At 38.3% G+C, this 26,399-nt stretch overlaps 2 protein-coding genes across 2 annotated transcripts in view; one reads left to right on the forward strand and one right to left on the reverse strand.

Moving 5' to 3' along the window:
• Window positions 1-5,916, reverse strand: part of LOC139934120 (uncharacterized) — a 31,365-nt gene extending 25,449 nt beyond the window's left edge. Inside the window, exon 1 of the mRNA XM_071928444.1 lies at window positions 5,837-5,916. The gene's annotated coding sequence lies outside the window, so the exon portion shown is untranslated. The remainder of the gene's footprint in view (window positions 1-5,836) is intronic.
• LOC139934035 (neuroendocrine convertase 2-like) overlaps window positions 1-26,399 on the forward strand; it is a 39,738-nt gene that overhangs the window by 5,103 nt on the left and 8,236 nt on the right. The window contains exons 2-6 of the mRNA XM_071928346.1: window positions 12,474-12,578; window positions 21,589-21,762; window positions 23,118-23,226; window positions 24,705-24,819; window positions 25,352-25,440. Of these exons, the coding sequence (XP_071784447.1) occupies window positions 12,474-12,578; window positions 21,589-21,762; window positions 23,118-23,226; window positions 24,705-24,819; window positions 25,352-25,440 (592 nt within the window). The remainder of the gene's footprint in view (window positions 1-12,473; window positions 12,579-21,588; window positions 21,763-23,117; window positions 23,227-24,704; window positions 24,820-25,351; window positions 25,441-26,399) is intronic.

The raw sequence follows: 26,399 nt of genomic DNA on the forward strand, positions 1-26,399 counted from the left end.
TTTTCCGAATGTCAATATATAGCATCTGTAAAATCAACTCATCGGCATGACGTATTTCCACACGGATTTTATCATCTTTTTCTAAATATGACAACTCAATATGGACAAGTTATATTACATTTCATATTGCCTTTTCCCTCCAAAATTCACCCTATTTATAAAACAAATTATTTAAGTAAGAGTGAAAAACAAAACAGAGACATTGAAATCCAACACCTCCGGGTGTTCATATTATTTTCGAAACTAATACAGTAAATAGAACATTCACCGGGGAATTTAACGAAATGCTACGGGTACTGTTTTTGGAAAATGTCGCTCGAGGGAATCGACAAGTTCCAAGTCTCCCGAGGAAAGTTAACCTTTACAATAAATTGAAGAAATCGAAGAAACATGTCTAAAAATAGTCTGACATCTTATCAAATCAATTTACACAAATACTACATGAACAATTGCTCTTTATTCTATAGTATTCCATAGGGAAGGATGCATAAATATTCCACTGCAGTTTTGGTGTGTAAGATCTTCTTTTTTTTTGTAGACAAGGAAAAAAATTAAGTGCTCTGTAAATAACATGAGTGTTTTAGTATTCATCGAGACCGAGGACAATTCAGAACAGGGAAAACAAAGGGCCTCCCTTGGGAAATCTAAAGACTGGAGTGCTTCACAATATGGCTGCGAAACAAGAAACACAAAGTAATAATGTACCACGGTGCATTGAACAAATAATAGGGTGGACATTTCATTTACGTCACAACGCAGAAATAGAAGAGTAAAACGTAAAACATGGCGCCATTACAACATGATATCCTCAACGAACCCGAACCGTGCAAGGTAGGTACCAAATCGAAATACCGCTAACGTAAAACAAAAGCTATACTCAAACGAAACGATAGGCCGCAAAGTATACGTTGTGGTCTTTGGAACATTTTGCTTGTTTTAATCCTAAAAATTTAGATATAACTACAATGATTAAAGCTAGGTGTGCAAGCTTAATTTCAAAGGGTGGTCGCTTGGTTGAGATCCGAAAATCCGGAATATGCTCGCGAAGGAAGAATAATCCAATTGGAATACTGTACATAATCTGAGAAACTTTACAGTTACTCTTTTCATAGATGTAAAGTTTGGGGCATACAAACGGGTATCTTTTTTACATCACCATATCACTTTGGAGTAAAATGTTTCTCAAAATGCTTTATACTGTCGAATGATGCTCTATAGCCCAGCAGAAAATGTTTGCTCTCACTGCGCAGTCTGCCCAGACAACAAGAATATCCTTTGGAGAGCTGGAAGGCAGGAGTGCAATTTTATTTTCAAAGTGTTCAACCATTTCGGCCGGGATTGTCTCTTAGTTTATCTATAAAAAGCATTGGTTGGATGTGGACAAACTTGGGAGCTGGGCGACTATGGACGCTATTTTATATTGTGCAACCAGTTCGGCCATGATTTCGGCCAGTGTTTCGACACCAAAAATGCAGGCACACGTCGCCAAACAAATCCAATCGAAATAATATATTGGCCACAAACAAAAGAGACAAAAACTACAGTAATATAATCTCTTCAAATGAATTTTAATTAAAAATCATCGTGTAGGCCTACATCGAGAACTGAAATTGTTTTATCCTCGACGAAACCGACCACACTGTGACAGATCGCGTCTATACATAAACAAGATTTTGCAGGAAACACACATTCTATTTTTACATGACTTGGGAGACATATTTTCTTCTTTCCTTTGTCCCTCAACACCCTCCCCTATGCATTGTAAACACAATTTCTATTGGAGAGCACCAGGTTTTTAGAACTCCCACATGGCTACCTAATTTGTTTTCCCATTTTAATGTTGTCCTCGGCAAAACAAAGACTTCCGTAACTCACAACATGGCGTTCCTCGACAAGCGAAATTACACATTTTGTCCAACCTCTCAATGAGAGCCTAAACCATTCCAGAAGGGGCACAGATCTCACCCTCATGCCTACAGGTCCGGATACATGATTTATGCATAATGTGAACAACCATCTGATCATCATTTTACTTTATCTCCAGCGCGGTGGTGCTTTGCTTAACCCACTCACGTTAGTCTGGTCCCGGGGACATGTCACATGAGCTCCCGTCTCCAATTATCTCTGAGGCCCGAGTTAATACTCGCCTTTAGTCGAGTGAGGTTTACTTTATGTAAATTCACAGATCGCATTGGATTGTATGAAAAATGCTTCGGGGAGTGGAGATGCAAACTGCATCAAGTAGATTACACCGTCTGATGAAGTTAATAAAGGAATACACAAGCAATGCATGCAGACTATGTTTATGGCCTCAATTTTAAGAAAGTTTTTCCTAAAACATTCGCAAAAGTAAGGCAATCTCTATACTCCACAAAATCATCCATTCACCAAAAAGTGAAGCTGTTGCCCACAACCATCTCGGGAAGTCAAGTTCCCGATTCCAAGACAAAAGTGTTTCTCGTCTTCGCTTCGGTTACGGTACACCTTTTGTAATTACTCCAAACAATGAATGACCACAAAAACTTAATTGATAAGAAGCAAGGCAGAATTTGATGGTGTATAACAATTTGAGACACGATTCCCTTCAAAGGAATGTGTGTGTTTTAGAAAGATGAATTCAAAAACATTTCAATCTGAGAAACGTCTTTGCAAAAAACCTTTTTGCATGAAACGTTTAATCCGATTGTGAATTCCAATGTATACGGATTATTCCGCGGACGTAACCGCTCCAGATTTTCGGCACTATCTCTGAAAACGTTGTCACCTTTTGAAATATTGTTTACATGTAAGTTTTTAATGTATATATTGTATATTTGGTTTGCGGTAACACCATGTGTGTATCTACTTGCCAGGTAGAGTTGTTCTTAGGGAACTGTCTTGCTTTATTCTACTGCCGCGGAGTAGATAAACGGAGGTTCGGGAGACTTCTCAGTTCTGAAAAGAACTGTCCTGCTTTTCAACTATTACCAGGGCGGATGGTATAGAAATTAGACTGGACTACTACTTTAGCTTTTAGGATCGTAATTAACTGTACTGCCGCGGAGTCAGTTCTGAATTGGTCTCAACGTTTCGACTAGCTTGCTCTAGTCATCCGCCCTGGTAATAGTTGAAAAGCAGGACAGTTCCTTTCAGAACTGAGAAGTCTCCCGAACCTCCGTTTATCTACTCCGCGGCAGTAGAATAAAGCAAGACAGTTCTCTAAGATCAAACTCTACCTGGCAAGTAGATACACACATGGTGTTACCGCAAACCAAATATACATTGATACCTCACCATGCAATGCCTCAAATCCTGTAGTAACGACTCTCGCATTCGAACTTTTTGGAATAAAAACTGACTTATTTTTCCATAACCACATTTCTTCAAAGTGAAATGATTCTATATGATTTATGCAATCGAAAGCTGTTGCACTTCTAGCCAGTCATGTTAAAAAAAAAAGTAATTTCAAAGGTGATTACCAAACTAATCCCTTCTTTAATGTATGTTATTACGCACAATTCACACTAGTTTGCTGTCTGATCAGCATACACAATCTTTCTCTCAGACGCAAGAAAAGGACGCACTTAAATGGAGGTATTTACATAATAGACAAAAAATAGTCGCACAGATAAGTAAAGGGATTTCAGGAAATAGAAAATAAATCTTGTGGTCATTTTGTTCTTATTTACGACAATGCAGTGGTATAACCTCAGATCAAAGGTTGCATATATTAACAACTAGTTTGATAAATACTTTATCACATATGCACGTTACACTCAATCGATTATTCATGGAATACAAAGAGTATGTTATTTATTAGGAGCTTAATGGGTTGACCAATGACATGTCATGAATTGCGGAGGAGTTCATTAAAAGAAATTATTTTTATCACATCATTTTTTTTCTTTACAATAAATCTTTGACATCTGTGTCAGATATTGAACTATTCCTATAATTTCAACTAACTTTATTATTTAATAATAATATTTAATAACTGAACTTTATTTCCAGATCCATACACGAGCAAGTGTGTAATATATACAGAAAGAAGTAAATAAATACATGATGCGAAGAAAACGTTTCCACACAATAGACAAAATACTTACGGTAAATTAATAACAACTAATGGGTCAATACGTTCCATGAGGAAATATTTCGTTTGACAAAATGTGCAATAAAGGCCGTTTCTATATTGAATATTAAAAGTCAGGAATGAACCGAATATCCGTACAAAAATATACAACCCATTTTTCATAGAATGATATCACCCGGAAATGTGTCATACTGCAATAGTAATTTACACACTTTAATGGCACTGGACACTATTGGTAATTGTTAAAGACCAGTCTTCTCAACATATGCACAAAATAACAAACCATTGCAAATGTGAGCTCAATTGGTCGTCGAAGAATAATGAAAGAAAAGACACCCTTGTCGCATAAGTTTTTGCTTTCAGATGCCTTGTCGACTTCAATTCAAATTAAATTAGCCTGAGACATTACTTCTTTCTCAAAATCTACGCTACTTCAGAGGGAGCCGTTTCTCACAATGTTTTATTTTATCAACAGCTCTCTATTGCTCGTCACCAAGTAAGTTTTTATGCTAACAGTTATTTTGAGTAAATACCAATAGTGTCAAGTGCCTTTAATGTGAGGTTAAGAGACTTGTGGTTTTCCCCACACTCACTAAGAACTCTATCTATAGGTAAATTAATACATTACAAAATTGAACTTGACATTTCCCTCGTTCTGTTGAGGCTTAGTTGGAAAATGTATATCATAAAAAATGCATCAGTAAATCATTCTATTTATTGCAGACCAAATGCGATTATCCCAACCAGGAACGTGACTTTGGCTGGAGTAAGAGCATTTGGCGCTTATCACCATGGTAATAAATACCATCAAATGGCCGTGAGATGATGTTTCTCGTGGTATGAATTTAATGAAGCGGATTGTGCTCATGGAATATCTAATCAATTGAATTTTCCAAATGGAACCCCTAAAATACAGGTTGACAAATGTAATTAAAACTGCCATTCGGAAAAAGCCATCAAAACAGTAAAACGACGGCATAATACAACACCAATAACGATCAGCTAAATGACATACAACAAAAGCAATGACGACGACAACACCAGAAACACAACAACGATGACGACATCAATAGCGACAGCAGCGACAACGACACCAACGACAACATACAACGGAGAGGCACGATCAACAACAGCAACGGCAACACCAAAGTTAAAGAAATGAGACACCGCACAACAACAACGACACGTCCAACAAAGCAAATACAACGAAACCACCGAAACATTCACGACGCCGACACCACCACACCAAGCAACACAATGACGACAACAACAACAACAACAACAGTAGCGACGACGACATAAGAACAGTAACTGCTGCAACAACAACGTACACAAGAGTATTTCAGGATACATGACCTATTTTTTGGCGGGAAATCAAAACTTTATTTTCACATGTGTGGTAAAAAATGTGTGCATCCGCGTAACAGCCAGTCAGGAGTGACGTATTAGGCATTTTGTTCAGTACAATTTAGCAAAACTTAATACGATAATAGTATACTGAGATTCTGATGAACTCGTTCCCTCAGTTGTATTCATGAGGTTTTATTCCTTTGTAACCAATGACTTCAAGGACTCGCCTAAAAGGTTTAAAAACGTAAGATCGATTGGCATCTGGGGTCGTGCAAACATTTCAACCCAAACACTAGAAGCGCATAGAACATAAAGGTGTCTGCCATTGCATAGACGTCGTGCATTTATGACACGCTAACACCGAGTACATGACTGCACTTCATGAGTTGAATTAATAATAATGTCTCTCTATACCTTGATTTCCATAGCCAAGTGACTTATTCGGTGAAATCTTGACAGCATGGCAGTTAGATCCGAGGCCGCGTCGTTTATCAGGTCGATAAAGGCCACATCGGTGAACAGTGTGGCGAGGGTGTTAAACGATCGAGAACGGCACACGACTCGGAATTGTCAGGTTCTGTACACATCCAGGTTTATTTGACAATGGAGCTTCAATAGTTTGGGATTACACTGTGGAATCAAGATAGGGAACATGGAATGGTTTAATTTGTGAGATAAATCACGATATTGCACAGGGAGAACTATTGCAGCATCATTCATAAGGACGTTAATGGGGATAACTTATTCTTTCTATACAAATACGTGCAGTAAAACCGAGGCTGTTATGAAAATAGACTGGACCCTCTTGAGGTACGAGTCATTTGTTTGCGCAGGTGCACAGGAAACTTGACAACCGAATCCCGAATGGAAAGTCTATCGCAAATAAAGCATCTCCCGTTTGCTCCTTGTTATCGACGTGTCCGAGCTACCGCAGTTTCCCTCTCGAACATTTCCCATTTTCCCCGTAGAACCTCTTCCCCCGTCCTCCTCTTTCTTTCTTCTTTTTTTTTTCTTCTTTTCTTCTTCTTGTCTCTCTGTCTCTCTCTTTTTTTCTCAACTCGATTTTCTTGGAGATATCAGTGTCTTATTTCCTCACCCGTATCTTCGCATCTATGATCCTCTACTCCTTGATGCTTTCTCGTCTTTCCATTTCCTTGTCTCGCTGGGCAAACCTACACCACTTTCCAGTATTTGTGATCACCCCCGATTGGCATTTGCTATTCCCAGAGAGAGATGACATCGGCCATAATTTATTCAAACTTTATCTTCTTGGTTTGGGCCAGCTAGCCCGGGAGGGTTGAGTGGGGATTGGAGGAGTGACTAGCCGTCAAAAGGTCATATCTGCTGATCCGACTCAGGTTTAGTTTGATACAACAATTGGCTTAAGAGTAATTGAGAGGGAACTTGTGAAGACATGAGAAGAACGAGGCGGTCATCGGGTCTGCTTTGCTGACGAAGGAAGAAGCGACCGTGACGATGTGGTCGTTGTTCTATTTTTGTTTTGGAATATTAGAATAAAGGTTTGATGAAATGAATATGACGACGGTAATAATTATCATGACTGTGATTGGTACCATTGACGTCATCACCACGTCACCGTGGTCAGGTGGTTAATGACTGCAGTACTTTCAATCGCAAGGTTATGGGTTCAAATCCTACCAAGTTAACCGCTGATTTCACAATGACTCGAGTAACTGTTTGTTTGGAGCTGCCCAATCATTTGTAATTGCCTAATCCTAGGATAAATAAATACAAAATTGAAGTATAAATCGAATTGGAAAAGTATTGTCGTCAAGTTACCTAATCACTAGTTCTTGATGTGTGCAATTCATAATCATTTCCGTTTAAAAACCAATTGTTGTTGCCAGCTTGGCGTTTATATCTCCGTGTGGTCTATTTCCACTTAAGATAAGAAACAAGCAAACAAACAGCGAACAAACAAGCACACATCATCATCATAATTAAGACGACAATATTTATGAGACGACATTTTCCATAATATATTCAAACCATATGCTCTATTTGAACCAGCCTGCTTTAGGATGGGATGACTAGAGTTGTCATCCAAATCATCACCATCATCATCATCATCATCATCCTCATCATCATCATATTCATACTCATAATCAATCAGAATCATAATCAGAATCAACATAATCAGAATCATGACGGTGATCATCAATCCTGATTTCCTACCACCAGAAAGAACAATGTACTAATTTATCAAGACGATTTAAAGTATCAGACCCAACTTGCCATACCGCGATGTCAGTTGAAAAATTGGCCTCTTAAACGCCCATGGCCAGATGCAAAAACCAAAGTGCATTTACAGATAATGGGGTCACGGTTGTTCCATATGGTCCATAATCATTGTGTTACGCTGAGCGAAAAAGCAAGAAGGGAGGCCTGCGTACAATAAGATATTCCTACGTCAGAGCCTATTTTTTACTCCCAAGTGAACAACCATCTCAGTATATTGGGATAGCGCAGGGGCATACTAGAAACGGTACAAAAAGGCGACAGTCTCTGCCCGTTGCTAGGAAGACCCGTGTCTCATTGAAGTCTCTGGGAAATTGGAATTGGCGGGAAAATAATTGGCGGGAAAAATATTTTCACTGGATGAAGCCTGCATGGCAACGAGCGAGGCGATTGTCTATCCACGTCTTCAAATAAAGCAGACCGAGGGAGGGTGGGTTCAGAAATGCTAATTTTAGATTCTCTCCAGTAGCCGACAATCGCGTTTGACACATATCATCTTCCTGTGGGATATGTTTTTCATTAAAATTACAGGTAACAAAATAGGTCCCCTTGTTGAGATGACAAATTGGGTGAGATTTTTCGGGTCGCTCAATCGCTTTGAGAGAAACTTAAACGACAGGCTGAAGAACACTTTTTTAGAATGCACAATCTGTAAGATGAGGAAATCATTTCAGCGTATACAGTCATTTGACCAGTTCGGGATCATTGACCAGTTCGGGATCACTTCAACTTTGCAATAACCAAATAGTTATATCACTTCTCATTATTACCAATTTCTGTTGATAAATGTGAAGATTAACACCCATTAAACCAACAAACCCAAAATAAGGTGCCAAACATCATCAGCAAATAAATTATGGCTGTTTTGCTGAAGGTTGTCTGCGAAATTTATCATTTTTTTGTTTAAAAATGTTGGTTGAAAAACACTGTTAAAGCTTCTTACCTTTAGAGTTGGAGTGCCGGGGCAAAAAATATTTATGTAAAATGATAAAAATGTGTAAAAAAACATTCCTGTAAATACTGTGCAGACATCTTGTTTTTTTGAGGAGACGAAGTTACCAAAATCTTCTTTAGGGGGGCAACTTACCCTTGACCAGTTCGGGATCACTCAAAATCTCATTGTGTCAAATGGTGCCGCACTCTAACTTACTAAGTATGGTAAAATCATACTACTGCAGTAGAAAGTTTATTCAGATGATTTTGAGAAACATTACTTCAACAAATTCTTTTAGATTTTGTTTTTTTTTGAGAAATTTAAACTTGGAGGGGTCGATAATGCTTTTTAGGTTCGCTTCACTTTTTCATTTGCCTTTGCTGTTGTTTTGTGGTTTTGTCGCTGGGTTTTTGCGCTGCTATTGAAGACACTTGCATGACATTCACTAAAGAAAGGAAGTCCAAGTCCATGCCAACACACCTCTGAAGTTTTGTGTCCTTGAGAGACAGTTTTATGAATGGGAGTATGGGTTTGCAATAAAGGGCACTCTACTGATTCAGAATAGATTCAACTGATCCTGAACTGGTCAAACAGGTGACATTACTTTTCTTAAAGCCTCTTCAAAAGAACTAATCTTTTTTGTCAGTGAATACTTGGTGAGTTTTATGTCATGTTTAGGTAAACTGATAAACTTTTTTGTTTAAAATATCAAAGAGATTGCAACAAAAAACAATGTGAATTCAAAAAGTGATCCAGAACTGGTCAAACGACTGTAATAATGTCAAAACTTATTGGATACAACTTCGGAGTTTAAACAAGAATGAGTTAAGAGCCGTTAAATGTTTTAACCAAACATTTTTATATAATGCGTTCGTTCAAATGAGGACACGAAGATTTTTGCCACACGTAAAAAATACACAAATTTCACATGATCTTGAACAATCCTTGAGTATATGCAAAAATGAATCACAAGCTATTTTCCATGACTGGTCAGAGAAATATGTAAGTAGTATAAAACTAAATGAACAAACAAATGTTGAAGGAGAATGTAAAATGAATGTAAAAACAAAGAAGACCTTGATTTCAATTATGTGATGTTATTCGTATGGCATTTCTTATACTCAACACGAAAGCTATACAAATAATACGAATACATATAAACCATGCCCTCCGAATACCAAAATGACTGAAATTCACGAACAACGATGTGCCATATGTTTTAATAACCTATATTACAAAGCCAAAGATCCTCTACAAATGTTGTTTTTGGTTTATGGTCTAGCGCTCCTCTCCAATCAGTTTACGCTTTAAAGCTAAAGTTTGTCACGCCACAAGGAGTCTGTTGTTTTTCTGTCTCATTCACCAACAACCCTTGCTAGGTTTTAGAAAGGCCTTAAAGGCACTGGACACGATTGGTGATAACTAAAAACAGTTGTCAACAAAAACTAACTAGGAATGGACAGCTGTTGAGAGCAACGGAGAGCTGTTGGTAGTCAAAAACACTGTGAGAAACGGTTCCCTTCTGAAGTAACGTTTTTTTTTTGAGAAGGTAATTTCTCACTCATTCAACTTCAGCTGAAGCCTTTTAATCATGCATCTGAAAGCACACAAAGTAATGCAACAAGGGTGTCTTTTCTTTCACTTTTCTCTTTCAAATTCGATATGACCAATTGAGCCCAAATAGTCAAAGGTTAATTTTTTTACGCTTATTATGTTGGGGTTCACCAAGTAAGAATACTGGTCTTTGCCAATAACTAAGGGTGTCCAGCGTCTTTAAAGTAAAGTTTACCTCTTCGTGTGGTTAATTAACCACACGGTCCGTACACATGGTGTGACGTCACGAACTAGCAGAGCGAATCACTGACGCAGATATAAAGCCAAATGTGAAAGTCTTGGAGTATTGGTTCAACAATAACAAATCTCATTGTCACTGCAGTCTGCAACAACTCCAATTCTGTAGCTGTTTTTGAGGGTGTAAATGAGGTTTCAATATGTCACTGCTGTCTTGGTGATTCGATTAACTGAAATCCCTCCAAGCTGTTTTCTCAGAGTGAATTTAAAACGATTCCACTTCCCACACTTTCCTACGAACAATTTAAACCAACACAGCACTAACAAAAATTTCGAAAGATTACAAAGAAATGTTTGTAAACGCCAGTAGCAAAATTGTGATATATTTTCGCGGAAAAATTCATTTTATGGTGGTAATTTTTATGACGTATACTGTTGAAACTTGTCATTATGCGATCGCATTAAAAACAAGAAGGGAAAATGCGATCGCAAATCAAGCGGAGCCAGTAGTCAAGACCAATACTTATTTATTAATTACATTTGTACTAATTGAAAAACAATTAATATTATATTAAGTTATTGCAATAGTATGGTATAACTTTAGGCCTACAGTTAGATGAATGTTACACCAAGTATCATTCCTTAGATTTCGAAGAAAAACCAATTTGTATGACACACCAAATTTGATATCAGATTATGAAATGTAATGATCATTGTACATTCGTTCATGTTATGATGATTTCCTTCGTGTTGTTAATGCCGGTTGCCGGCAGTCAACATCAACAAGGCTTTGCTTGCTTACGTCAACGATCCATGTTGTCATGGTTACTGAGGATGAAAATTAATTGTAGCATTGTTATCAGAATTGTGCGTGTGTGGGTGATTGTGTATAAATGCAAGTGGCCATGGTGTTTGTCTCTGTTTTGCCATCGCAAAAATACAATTTACTGACATGATGATGTTCTCAGATCAATTCACTCCTCGTGACTGTGTCTTTATACTATGGAGTCCAGATTATGTCATACACTAAAAAGATAAAATATGTCAAAAGAGAGACATAATAATATGACTGTATGTATATAAAACCAACAGGGAGATGTCCTGACTTATGTGTATTTAGGGGAGACGGCCTTAGCTTCCGATCTAAACCAGACATTCCCAGAGGCATAAAGAAGCACTAAAAACATATCCATTCAAAGCGGAACAGAGGAGAAATGGGGAGGAATATCCAGAAAAAAAGGCGGGAAAATTATAGAAAATTGTTATACAAAAAGTAAAACGAACCCCCAAAATCAATATTGATATAAAGAAAAAACGCATGTACTGTATTCTCAGAAGACGAATTTCTCCTGGGTAGCAGCTGCATGCTTGCTCACTTAAAGATCTCCCACTTTGCCTCTCTCCATATTTTGAGAAGCATGTTTCAACACATACTTGAGACGTTTTTCTATTGATTTAAAGTGACATTCAAGTCGTGGAAATCAGAACATGAGGATTTAGGTTTTGATGGACTTAAGTAAAGAGAACAACTTCAGGAATCATCTTAATATAAACATATTTGCTCGTCAGAAGAGATCACTACCTTTTTGTGTTTGACATTTTCTTTAAGGCCTGGGGTAGTGGGCGACTATGAGAGCGAGTAAACTTTTTGCTTCACAGAGATTTTGTTTAGAGATAAAATATGCCATATTTTATGCTTTGAACTATTCTATATCGTTTCAATGCAAGAGGCACAATATTAAACCATTATATGCAATTTTTTGTATGTGTAGGTAATAAGCTAAAATGTTTATTACATTTTTAGCCATGGTCGTACATTTTTTTGTGGATTCATAAAATTCTACTCTTAAGATTTTACAAATTGTCATGTATTGGTATGTATATCACATCCATCAACACTTCCCATAAAACGACCTGAAATCAGAATGTTTGTAGTTTCAGGTTCAAATATTAAAACTACAAAGCACTGCATAGATTAATATCACTCGTCTCTCTCGTTATACATAATTCATAAATCCATGTTATCCATGTTTTTTTCTCTTTCTCTTTTCTGGTGTGACATTGCAGGTACTTGGCAACGATAATCTTCACCATTTAGTACATAAGCGCAGTCCATCACACCGACGACGCCGTAGCACTGAACATTTGGACACGCTTGAAGCCGAGCCTATGGTAAGCATAAGCCCTTTCTTTTAATGTGCATGAATCATCGTCATGTGGCTACGGATACGGCTGCGGCTTTCATACCTATCGATTTGCTACTTTAAAAGCTAAAAGGTGAGGCAATGCCCGTGCCACACTGTTTAAAAACAAAATTCCAGCACTTTACCTTGCAGCATGGGGTAGCCAAAAAACAATCATACCGTGCAATTTACGGTCAACGTTTTACGAAAAAAATACACCATTATCAAACGTAAAACTTGGCACTGTTGCTACTGCTGTTCCATTGAGATAGTTTGAATATTGTTTTATAGTGTAATTTATTCCTTTTGTACCTTGCAACGAGTTCATATCTCTAACCTACACATTTTTACATGAATTCTTTATTCGGATTTCCTATAGACATCTATTTCTAAAGATAGATTATTCAGAACAAAGTCAAGATCGAATGTGATTTTTTTGTGCCACTGTGTTGGCGTGTAGGCTATACTGTGTGCATTTTAAGCTGAAGGGATTTTTGTCAAAATACACCGTCTCAGGAGAATTCTTGACAATTTACCGCTACGTTCTGGTTGGAAAGAAGACGTGGGTAACAATCTTCTTATATTTTGATCTTACCTGAGGTACTATACTCAATTGTTGTCAATGATGATCATTCAGAAAAATGGTTTCTGATTTTCCAATCGGCTTGATTCAAGCCTGCAGTACCTGTAAATTCAAAACTCTTTTGTCCAAAAACAAGAATTGGGTGTGAGTAAGTTTACTGACAACACATACAGGTCATAGTTCAAAAATACGGATAAATAATGAAATGAATGACCAGGTGGGTTATTGATATTAAAATGGACTTTGTTATCAGCAATTTTAGCTTTTTGTGTGGTGAAGGGCTAAGAGGTGACTGGGTCACAATGATCATGAACCATGGAACTATACAATATGTTCATCTGTGGGATTGAAGCAAGTGTAGTCATATTTACTTGTCTCTGTTTTGTGTGCTACGGATGGAATTTTTGGTAGTTTTGTAGCTTATGCCCTACTTGGCAATAATTCCATTGGTAAGCATTAGTGATTGCGTAATTTGGCGGCAATCTTGGACTTCAAATCGGCTGAAATTTTTATATTTTTGCCCTAACCTTAAATTTTGGTGTAATACAACGAATATGATCCGAATTAATGCTAAAATTAATGCAACATATGTTGCAATCATAGTTCATAATCTAAGGAATAAACGTCGTGAGGATCAGTAAAGTGAGTTAAAAGTAAACTGGGGTGTTTTTGTTTTGTTTGTTTGTTGTGTTGTTTGTTTGTTGGTGGCTTTTGTTAGGGGATGGGGGTTAGGGGTGACAATGAGGGGTATGGCTAATGAGACCTGACTGACTTTGACACAAAAAGTAGTTGAGTACAACCAAATTGTGCTCACGGAAATAATGACACGCGTACCACCTGAGACTGCCATCCTGCTCGTGCTTTTCCAGAAAATACTTCCTTCTTAAATGTTGTTATGTAATGCACGAGTTTGGTGTTGTTGTCCTTCAAGGTGTCTATTAGTTCGAGTTGGGAACAGCTAATACAATTTCACATATTGATCATACCATAATAAATCGTATACCCTACTCCAGAACTGTATCGCACTCCAATTATTATAATTATCGTCTGGTACCTAGCCGTCAAGGCAGTGATAATTACTAGAACAAATAACCTTCATCGTCAAGTAATCAGTCTCTTTTTTTTTTGTCAACTCTTCGAAAGAAGTCATCTTCGTGCAATTCGAGACAAGGACTCTCCTGCAGTCGTGTATAATTCGATTTGTGCCATGTTCAGTGGAACTAGCAACCGGGCGAAACATTCGTAGCGTCGGTTCAATATTAGATTAGACTCTCGCTCTGCTGGCCCGACCAGTCCCCAGCGGTTGGACCATGATGCAATTTAGGGGAGATCAGTTCTCGTGCGCACATTTTTTTTCGGTAGGAAAGAACTGCCATCCTTAAAAAATTGTTTTTTGTCTTTTTTTAAGGATTCCCTTTTATCTGAATCGATTGAGAAGAAACAAAATTCCCAATTGTAAAGCACTACGACAGTGACAATTTTGAAGTACAGAAAAAATGCTTCCCGTGCGCAGCTTTGCCCCCGATGAATGGCTGGCTTTCAGGCAAATAGAGGCCGCATATTATCACTTCCGGAGAAATCATGTGTTTTTCTCCCTTCAGCGTTGAGGACAATCAGTGCCGGTCCGATGGCTTAGAATGAACTATTTTTGACTTGGTTAATGGGTATAAGTTGCTACTATAATACAATAAGCTTTGTCACGGATTGATAACCAGCGGTCATGTTGATTAAGTGTCCAATTGTTTTAAAGGGACGATGTCACGAAGTAAGCCTACTACGTCAATAATGTCCCAACCTCGTTCCCAATGTGGTTTTCAATCTCAACGCGCCTCCTCCAGAATACCTTGCACGATCGAGGTATCTTGGCGCACTACCCATGGTAACGAGGCTGTTACAGACCTTCAGCACGCTGTCAACATCTTGGTCATGTACCCTGTCTCCCAACACAGACTATTATTTCGTCCAGCCTAAGTTTGGTTACAATGAGTTGGAATGGAGTAAAGTATGTTGTCCCTTTTTTAAACAATCATTCAATAAAATAATAGAACAGCTATAGGCCTACCCCTTGTACGTTTGCCTACACTATAAACAAAACAAAAAAACGGTGAAATTTACGGCACCTTACCGTGGGTTGACGGTAGAAGTTTTGCAAACTACCCCTTAAGGCACAATTGACAAAACTTCCACCGTAAAATATACGGCACTTTACCTGGCAGCTAGGGTGCCAGGTAAAGTGCCAGCTAGTGTACCAGGGAAAGTGCCGTAAATTTCACGGATATTTTTTACAGTGATTATAAAAACACACAATTAGCTACTATAGCTTTTCTTCCAAAATGGTTTTCAAAGAAAAAACAATTACAAACAGAAACAAATATATTGATAGTATGCATGCCGTGTTGTCAATTCACGACCAACACGACGCACGTGTCAAACATCGTGCTTGAATTTTAGATTGGAATGGCGGGAAGCACTCTGCATCCGGCCACGTCCTCTCTAGCATGGCTTTTTCTCCTGCTGGATTTAGTAGCTCTGACTAGCATGTCTTGTCCGAACGGATACGGCTACAGCTACGGCTTGGTACGCGTCGTCGTGCATTGAAGTGCATGACGTCCTTAGCAGCCATAGCCGTAGCCACCACTTAGGACGGCCAGTATCCTATACGGCAGCTCAAGCCACAACCGCAATATTATATATGATCCATGGTATTGTGTACCTTTTGCTCAGTTCTGTTTGCCAGCTGTACACTTCAGCCATGTCACTTGATTGTATTAGATCACATGCCCGATTAAGATTGATCTTCTGCATTATGCTGCTACATAACGGTGTATTAACCAAACACCGATACCGTGCAGCAGTAGGGTTCCTATGAGCAACACACAATACAATAAAGGTCAAAGTGTCGCAGATTATGAAAATAACTAAATACTCCACAAATTTAAGACCATAAATGTACTTGGTTACCAGAACAGCAGCTGTGAATACTGAGTCGTATATTATGATCGCTATGGCGATCGGGCCTTCTCAGTCATAGCTCCAACACTTTGCAACAAGCTACCCACCCACATTCAGCAGCTCCTTCATTAGACATACTTTCAAATCTCAACTAAAACTCATCTGTTTTGTCAATCTGGTTATAGCACTTAGAAGCATCCGTATTTAGCGCTCTATCAGTGTTGTAATTGTTATTATTATTATTAGTTTGAAAATGGATTCCTTGCGAAGGTTTTGTTAAAAAAAACTCACCCCATAACGTTTGAATCTAAAAACTATTTCATGTGCGAATCGTGTCTTAGATCTTATGGTTGGTGTCCGTTCGCAAATACTGTGGCCAGAGATGCGGTTGGTACCTGCTGTCGTGGATGGACTCAATTTGTTCTTGTGAAAATACTGTGCCCCATTTTTACCCACCGCAGCTAGTCACTGTTTTTAGCTTTATGTTCACACTATGATTTCTATTATTGTTTAACACATCGGTGTATTTTGTTAAAACCAAAATGAGTATTTTCCACCGATCTATTATGTCTTTCTTTATTATTTTGCTAATGAATAAGCATGACGTTGACAAAAAACAATCTATGACAATACATTTATGTTTTGACAGACATCGTGTCATGGTAACAAGATATCAGTGCTTGGTCGAAGTACTCTTCGTAACATAACACCGAAGTCGTGTCATTATGGAGGGATTTTCCCGCGTTTTTTTTTTCATCATAGCCTTGGGTCTGCTCAAAGAGCAGCATTTCATCCTCAGTCAACAAATGTGTTTATCATCCAACACCGTTGAACCTCTTGAAGTAATATTTTATGCATTTATGCAAGAAATGGCTGCCGTTGATAAGCCCCGTCTTCCGCAGTGTCTATGAATTATTATGGAAAAATTTACATATCTTGTGTCCGTTATGCTTGCCAACCTTCTGCATAAGGCAATGTAGGCATATGAAATCATACCCAGCAATCTAAAGGGGGCGCGGACATTATGTTCGTGACCCACGCCCCTCGACCCAGTGTTCTCAATTTGAAATATGGTATTTTTTTCAATAAAAAATTGTGACAGCGAAATGTAACATTTTAAAAGCTTTGTAACCGCAAGAATTCACAAACGGACTCCACGAATCTCTTAAACCCAAGCTTGCCTCGATGGGAGTTTGGCGATTTTGATTTCTTGACATACTTTTATTGCTTTCAAACTCTGGGGGCACTTCGAACGAAAATATTTCGCTGGATGCTTACTTCCATCTGTATAAGCTTTGGTTTTAAGTTAAATAAAACATTTTGGGTCATAACTGAGGTATGACCTTACCTTTAAGATTTTCTCTCGCATTTAAAACTGTATATTAAGCCTAAATATTCATTTCTTATTCTCCTCGCAGTATCCTATAGAATCAATTTTTTTTTTCTAACACGACTTAGACTGCCAGTCTCTATTCATGTACGTCAATTATTAATAAACACGACAATGTGCATAAATAGACAGACTGTCCAAAGTGCCATTGGGTGTCAAACATGCATCCATAGAGCGTGTATAAATAGGACACAGTCTCTTGTACCCAAATTACTTATTATGAATCTTGAAAATCGATTGGGTTTACAGTACGGTGGGTCTGCAAGTTCATTAAGTCAACTTGTATGACTAGGAATCCGTAGCATATGGTGCATGCCCTATGACGTTGGTGTAGGCAAGAGCAAACGTTCAATGGAGGCAAACAACGCGTTGCGCTCCCCTGAACCTCCATCCCACACGACCCCCGCGTATCGGATGACTGTACATCATGGCCGGTCATTATGTTGGCTCGAGGTTGCCATTATTGTATGGCATGCTATACCGGATATGATTACACAAAATGACGTCAACGTACATTCGAAGTAAATAGACCTAAAACGGAATCAAAGGCGGTATGGATTTTCGTACGCACCAATAAAACAATGACACCAAACTATTTACGGCTCTCAGCGCCCACGATTTAATTGGATTTTACGAGGACGCCTTTAATACAGATCATTCGCTCGTCAATTTCATTCAAGTGACAGCTCTAATAGTGGACATTGAAATTGTGGTCCGTTTCCACACACACAACAAACCGGAGTAAATTTATAATGTGTGATATTCATAGTCGCTTTCAGCCGATATTGCTTGCATCGATATTTCCGTACATTATTGACTCAGGTGTGGTTTGTACAAGTTTGGACATATTTTGGTTATGTTTACCACATAGGAAGATCTAAGGCATTTGATTGGTGGAACATGTGTCATGTTTGTCGTATTGTCATTTAGCCTTCGCAGAAGACTCGAGTGTCGAAACGTATACCAACCTTTCGGTTGGTAAAGCAGTTTGCAACAGCTATGTTTGTGTCCCCTGTTTTACTGTGAAAACTGCCACGACGGTCCAAGATATAATATAGGGGTCCTATATGAATATGTATAGGACGCACTGGACGCTTCGCGTGTCGTTTCCAATGTGGTCACGGTCTGTTTGGCCAAATAAGGCAAGGGCGTGTCACAGGGAAAAGGTTGGTGTCTGCTGAGTCTTCAAGTTCAGAACGTGTTTGTTTAATTTGCACTGTATTGGGGTGGTCAACATCTTGTGTATTTTGTAATTGTTTTGACAAATTAAAAGTGAGTTTTATATTAAGTAAAATAAAATATCCAATGCATTTTGTTTGTCCATTTGCCTCGGGAAAAGAAATATCTCGGTATATGCTGGTTATAGTCTGCGTCAATGCACTGATATAGCATCCAGTATACTACGTTTGTGTCTGAACTTTGATAAATTGCAAATTAATTGCTCTGTTTTTGCGGGGGCACTGGGGTCGATTTCACTAAGAGCTAAGATCAATCTTGTGAAGTGTATCAATCTTTACTGCAAAAGCAAAGTGTGATGTCACTATAAATCACTGTGGTGGATGGCATTGACAACTCATGATGAATCTCAGTGCTTTATAAGACTGAGTCCGTGGGCTCATGTTGGTCATCAACGAACTTTTTTATTAACTGATTTCTAATATGGGTGTTTACAGGTGGACTATTTGTTGTGTCGAGATCGCAGAAAATATCGACCTTTTCGCTAACACTTGCGTGTTACATACTGCGATAGGCAATAGCACAAGTTGAATCAATATGTAGTTTTGTTGACACAAATTTATTCCATTTGTTTAAAGGACGTAGTTGGAAATGTGCCTGGTGTTTTTTGAAAAACGCGTAAGACTATTCCTTTAAAAAAAAAAAAAAAAAAAAACAAAAACATTCATACCAGACCCGTTCGTTGTCTGTATATAATGCACTTCTGAAGGTGCATATTATTTCTAAATACTGGTTTGTCGTGACGTCACTGATAATGATACGTTTACTTTGCATAAAACAACAATATAATAAGTACAAATCTTCATTTAGTGCTCATAGAACAAGATGCTTGAAAACATTATTACCAAAACCTCAGGGTCAAAACGCCAGGCCATGAACTGTTTTTCGGTTGGTAAGATGTTTGAAGAGCTAACTTCAACATTATCATCTGGCATACTTTTTCTCTAACCTTTTCAACCCGACGGGGGCATACACCCCAAGTTGCTTAAAATTAGCCTTAAGGGGGTTTATGCCACACTCTACTCTCTCAGCCCTTTCAGGCTCCCATTGAAATACACTTGAATTAGATAAACAATTATAATCAAGTGACATGACCGGGACTCGAACCCACACTCGAAGATTCAGCTCTTAGAAATGGAGTACGATGAAGAACCCCAGCCAAAGAATATCATATAATGGTATAGACCTTTATCATGGTGCAGCCATCTTGAATTTCTCCCATTGATATTAATGTTACCAAACCGAGGCTGGAAGAACAAAATAGTCTGGTTTCTATTTGCAAAATGATTATTAGCTTTCATTATTGTTATTCTATATGAGGAACATTAATAAGATCTATTATAATCAATGTTCTGCTCATTGCCTGCACATTAAGTTTGATACTGCAGTGTACATAGGCGCTGTTTGTTCCAAAGCTGAGTTACGGGTTTAATAATTAACGTAAATTCGCACGTCAATAAAACTCTCCAACCACTAGAGAGCCAATCCAACAATATTTGACGAATTGAAATTTACATTTGAACTGCCGTCGAATTCTCGCTCTGTAGTCTTTGCTACGCGGACTGGAAATTAACTATGCACCTTTCGTCTCTTGAGGACGATTAATCCTGCATGCATTAAGATATCGAGCTAGAAAATAAAACCTCGGTTAAAGGAACACGTTGCCTTGGATCGGACGAGTTGGTCAAAACAAAAGCGTTTGTAACCGTTTTTTTATAAAATGCATATGGTTGAAAAGATGTTTTAAAAGTAGAATACAATGATCCACACAAGTTTGCCTCGAAATTGCGTGATTTTCCTTCTACTGTGCGAACTAACATGGTCGGCCATTTATGGGAGTCAAAATTTTGACCCCCATAAATGGCCGACGTGTTAGTCGACGAGGTAAAAGGAAAACCACGCAATTTCGAGGCATGTTTGTGTGGATCATTGTATTCTACTTTTACAACATCTTTCTACCCATATGCATTTTATAAAAAACGGTTACAAACGCTTTTCAAAGACCAACTCGACCGATCCAAGGCAACGTGTTCCTTTAAGGGAAGATAGTAAATGTATAAATTTGTATGCACTCCACGGAAAGAGACTGCGAATAAAAACTGTAATGCCGGGGAGTTAACACTGCGTGCACAGGGACAAGCGGGACTGTTTCATGCACTGATGTGTAATGCTCTAATCAAATCCCATCAAAACAATAGAAGAAGCCTGGTGAGGGGATATAAAGCTTGTCCATGCAGTAGTATGTGACACTGGGGAATGACAGATTATTTGCTAATCGGATAAAGAAACAGCCTGGGATTGGATTTAGTTTTGTGTGGGGTGACGGCAATGTCATGAATTAGTTGAATTAGATTGATAGATTCTTATTGTTTCACTTGACAACATACGGAGAAGGCATGATGGAGAGTGTTTGGAGAAATAAAGACTCGTAAAAAACATCTCATTATTCACAAAATTAAGATCTGTTGACAGTATTTTGTAATCTTGCATATTAATCTCAGGGAAACTGAACGAATCTTTCACTTTGCTGTCCGTTATTACATATATATGCAATCTGTAATGATGTGTTCAGTTTTGACAGTATGGAAATAAATATAAATTGAGATGAATTGAATCTAAATGTAAAAACAATTATTGATAACGCATGCTATCTTGTTCTGCCGTTCGTAGTTTTTAGGGCAATAAAAAAAGGCTTTACCTCATAAGGCAAGTTCTGATATACGAGCCTCATGACGGTCAAGTTGAAATAAAATTTGTTGATTTATTCCAAAACAATAAGGGCTCAAAGGGACCTTACTAGGAATATAACCATTTTGTTATTGTTGTTGTTGTTTGTAGGTTAAACGGGTAGTACAACAGAAAGGATTCAAGAGAGATAAACGAGGATTTAAGGATCTCAGCGAGATCTTCAAAAGACAGAAGCGAGAAGTCCCCGAGGAGGAAGCTACGACAAATGAAGAAGCAAAATGGACCGAGTTCAACGATCCGCTTATACCAAAACAATGGTTCCTGGTGAGTCTCATATTGGACAAAATTATCTGATGGGTTTTAAGGTGCAACTCTGTTTCAATCTTCAGTTATGAATGATAGAAGAGTTCTAGGGAAAAAAGAAAATCTAGTTAAAGCATTTGAAAGTCATCTCTCTCTCTCTCTGTTTCTGTTTCACTTTGATGTTGTGACAACATTAAAGCTATCGTAATCTTCGTTAAGCCCTTTTACTGTTCTATAGGTTTCCCGCCAAATTTCAACAACAATCCGCTCATTATTAACACCAGGCTCATTCAATTTGGTTTGACATGAATGCTCCATTGAATTAGCATTAACAGTAAAAAGGTGTAGTGCATTTCACAAGTTTAACATTCACTGATCAAATAAAATTATTCGGTTTCATTTGGCCGCAGGGGTTCAGTCAACTTCGTGAAAGCCAGCAGCAAGAGCTGGTCAACCATTCAATTTTGTGTAAAAGATGTTGTAGAAATCCAACATAATAATGGTGAAAGTGTAGATTCGAATGACAATAATGAATAGAATGACCCAAACAAATCTGAATGAGAAAATTGAGATCGCGTGTGCACCAACATTAAATTGAATGCAACAATAGCTGCAAGAATTCCTAACTTGAGTGAATTGTGGGAAATGCGTGCATATGGCTGCGTGTTATTGAAATTGCTGAAAACCTGTAATAATTTAAACACAACTTTTATTACCAACTCCATTTCAACAAAACATAAAATATATAAGTAAAAGTGTAGTTCCAACCTAAATAGATACAGATTTCAAGCAATATGGAACTAACCAAACGTGAAATTCAAGCTTCTAGTTCGAAGACGTTTACGGGTGACTGGGATGAATGGATGATATTTATTATTACTATATTTGTATCAGATACAAAGATGACATTTAATAAAGAATTATTCATAATAAACTGAACTAGAGATGTGGTTAAAGGGTATGCATATAATATTGGCTAGATAGAAATATCAATGTTACAGATACACACATATGACATAAAGATGGCCATGGTGCGAAAACTTCTCCTAAAATATTGAACCGTGCTGTAGTTTTTAAGAAATGAAAGTTAGTTTTCCAAAACGAGACGTTTGAAAACAGTGCAATACTTTGACAATAAGCAATACTTTTGACAATAATCAAAAATGTTCATGTGCTTTTGGAGAAAAAAACATGAAAGACGAGAGTAAAAGAACGAGGACAAACAAGACAACATGCATGGACGACATGTTCGAAATCAATATTTCAAATCAAATCAATATTTCAGTTACTTGCGAACTGCTTGTCAGCCACCAAGTCACAACTGATATCATGCAAACGTCGAGTCTTCAATCAACCCATTTTTTACTCTCACACAGAAAAACACCGGACAAGCCAATGGAAAGAAGGGTCTCGACCTGAACGTAGAAGCCGCCTGGAAAAAAGGCTACACAGGAAAAGGTGTGACGATCGCAATAATGGATGATGGTGAGTACTCTGGTGTATGATCCCGCCAATGACGTCACGAGGAGCAGTGGCTGTTTTCGACCGGAGATCATCCTTACATGCTGTGACACCATCCGTGCTTATAGGCCTTGGTTGAAGCTTGATAAAAAGCCGTTTCCATTTTGCAGTTTCTTTGCCAAAAGTAATCTTGTGACAATCAAACAGTCGATACACTACATTTTTGCAAACTAGAAAGAGAGAATGTCACAACAAACGAACACAAATGGAAACAACATTAGGTAGGCCTAAAGAAAGAAGTTTCTTTTTAATAATTGAAAAAAAATATTTAAATTTTCCACATGAACGGATACATCTCAGACTGATGACGTCACAGTTTGAGAAGCTATAAATTCTTATCATTGTGCGGCCATCTTGAGGCTGCAAAAGAACTTCAGTCTGGGGTTTTTTTGCACATGAGTATTAAAGGAACACGTTGCCTTGGTCCGGTCGAGTTGGTCTTCGAAAAGCGTTTGAAACCGTTTGTTATAAAATGCATATGGTTAGAAAGATGTTTTAAAAGTAGAATACAATGATTCCCACACATTTGCCTCAAAATTGCGTGGTTTTCCTTTTACTTTGCGAACTAACACGGTCGGCCATTTATGGGAGTCAAAAATTTGACTCCCATAAATGCCCGACCTTGTTTGTCGACGAGGTAAAAGGAACACCACGCAATTTCGAGTGATACTCGTGTGGATCATTATATTATACTTTTTAAAATATCTTTCTAATCCTATGCATTTTATAACAAACGGTTACAAACGCTTTTCAAAGACCAACTCGACCGATCCAAGGCAACGTGTTCCTTTAACATTCACTTTGATATAATGAACATGTCATGTGTCAAAGATGGTGGAAGCCTGTTCATAGTGTATTGTGTCTCAAAGTATTCTATATCTCTATAGACCTTTTCGCCAATACCCACTGCGCAAGCGCCAACTAAAAATGAGGCACATCCTGGGATCAAGTTTGATCCCTAGTTTGATCCCTAGTTATCCCAGAATGCACCCAATTCCACGCCTAACGCGCGCGCCTGAGTATTGGCGATCAACAGGGCCAAATTTCATAAAGCCTGTAAGCACACAAATTTGCTTAGCATGACATTTTGTCCTCGATAAAAAACAAGATTAACAACTAAATTTTAATTTGTTGCATATTGCTTGTCACTGGCATTCAGCTGCTGTTTGCTTACCCTGAAAATCACGTGAAAATTTGGTTGGAAATCCTGTTTTTATTAAGGAGAAAATTTCGTGCTAAGCAAAGTTTTGTGCTTACAGGCTCTATAAAATTGGGCCCAGGTCTATGGTCTCTGCTCAAGAGTCGGATATCAGAACCCGGTTACAAAAACTTAAGCAATGCGGTGATACAAACTGTGACGTCAATACAGAAGTCTATTGAAAAATTAATAGTAACGTACACTTAAAAAAAAATATTTTACAAGTGCTTGTGTTTGTCCGTAGGTATCGATTACATGCACGACGATCTTGCTCCCAACTTTAACCTTGAAGCAAGCTTTGACTTCAGCAGCAACGATGCATTCCCGTATCCAAGATACACCGATGACTGGTTCAACAGGTAAACTCGAGGAAATACAGAATTTGATTGAATTGAATTGAACTGAACTGAACTGAATTGCCAATCCAGCCACGAATTGGTAGAAAGGATTCGTGTATAGGAAATAAAAGAAGATTGCTGTACTGCTCTGAAAGTAAACAGGGATCTCAAGAGTCATCGAGAGATAACGCAAAGTTGACTTGATGAGATTAAATCTCGTGCTGGCATTCCCGGGACTCCGTAGGGAGTCTTGCCACGCCTTCCACATCTGGGACCCCGGTTCGCACCCTACCGAGTGCACTATGTGGATTGGGTTTTCAGTCCCTAGTTGACTGCATGGGTTTTCCATGGAAGAATTCTCGGGGTTTTTTTGCCTCCCACATCTAAAACGTAAACAGTAATTTTTAATGTTAGGGGCCAAGTTTTAAACTAGTTGCTTACCTTTTCTCATCACCGTTAGTGCTTTCCAACTTTCTTGCTTCTGAAAATATTGGGCATCAGGGAATAATACAGTATGAAAGTAACACTATAGTAATGATTGCTTGGTTTTCAGTCACGGGACAAGGTGTGCCGGAGAGGTGTCCGCGGTGGCCGACAACGGGATCTGCGGCGTCGGGATCGCTTACAACTCTAAAATCGCAGGTAAATATTCAAGCACAGCCCTTTTGATGTATGGTGGACACTTATGAGTGCCCTGTTTGGTTTGGGTCTATACAGACAAATTGACCCAAACCAAATAGTGTCATAGTATTGGGTCCACCATATCAAAAAAAGTCACTTATTGAAGGTTCCGGGTCAAGTCTCCGTAGCCTTTTTGAGGTATGGTTGACACTATTTAGGAGTACCGCTGTTTGGTTTGGGTGTATACAGACAAATTGCCGCAAACCAAATAGTGTCATAGTATTGTGTACACCATACCTCAAAATGGCTTATGGTCCCCAATGGAGAGATGTGTCCATTTGCTGGAAACTATTTACAAAGTGTAAATATATTTAGTGCCCAATATAGGGCATGCTGTACCCCGGTCCCTATTATGTCTTCATTGTGTGCTTGGAATCTCAGGAATTCTCTAGAGGATTTTAGGAAGGTAGTCTACTTCTATGTACAAGAGGAAAATATAGTGTGTTTATGTATGGAAACATGGGGATACCCTTTGTCCCATATCGGACATGGTATTATACCATCTAGAAAGAAACCAAAAGCCACATTCTTGACGCCTTTTTTTGCTTCGACTACAAAAGAAGACCCATTAATCTGCATAATTGTCCGCTGCGTTACGTGTAAGCTGGTTTACATGGCTGATTTAGGTCAATTCAGGGGGTCATTGAAGGTTCAATGTGGGAATATATCTGTAACCATTCGGAACATTATAGTCCTCTTGGTTCACAACCATTTGGAGAGACTTTCGCTGCTTCCACAAAAGACTTGATTCCAAATATGTCTGCTTGGTGGCCATTGCAAGTTTTGCCTAAAAATGAGCCAGAGGAAAAGGGCGTTTTGCGTGCATGGCTGGATGCAGACAAAAAAACATCGCGATCTCATACTTGAAATCAATTATAATTATTACATGTATATTTCAAGAGTCTTAAACTTGCAATTGG

The sequence above is a fragment of the Asterias amurensis genome, chromosome 1, assembly GCF_032118995.1.
Source record: "Asterias amurensis chromosome 1, ASM3211899v1".
NCBI classification, from domain to species: domain Eukaryota; kingdom Metazoa; phylum Echinodermata; class Asteroidea; order Forcipulatida; family Asteriidae; genus Asterias; species Asterias amurensis.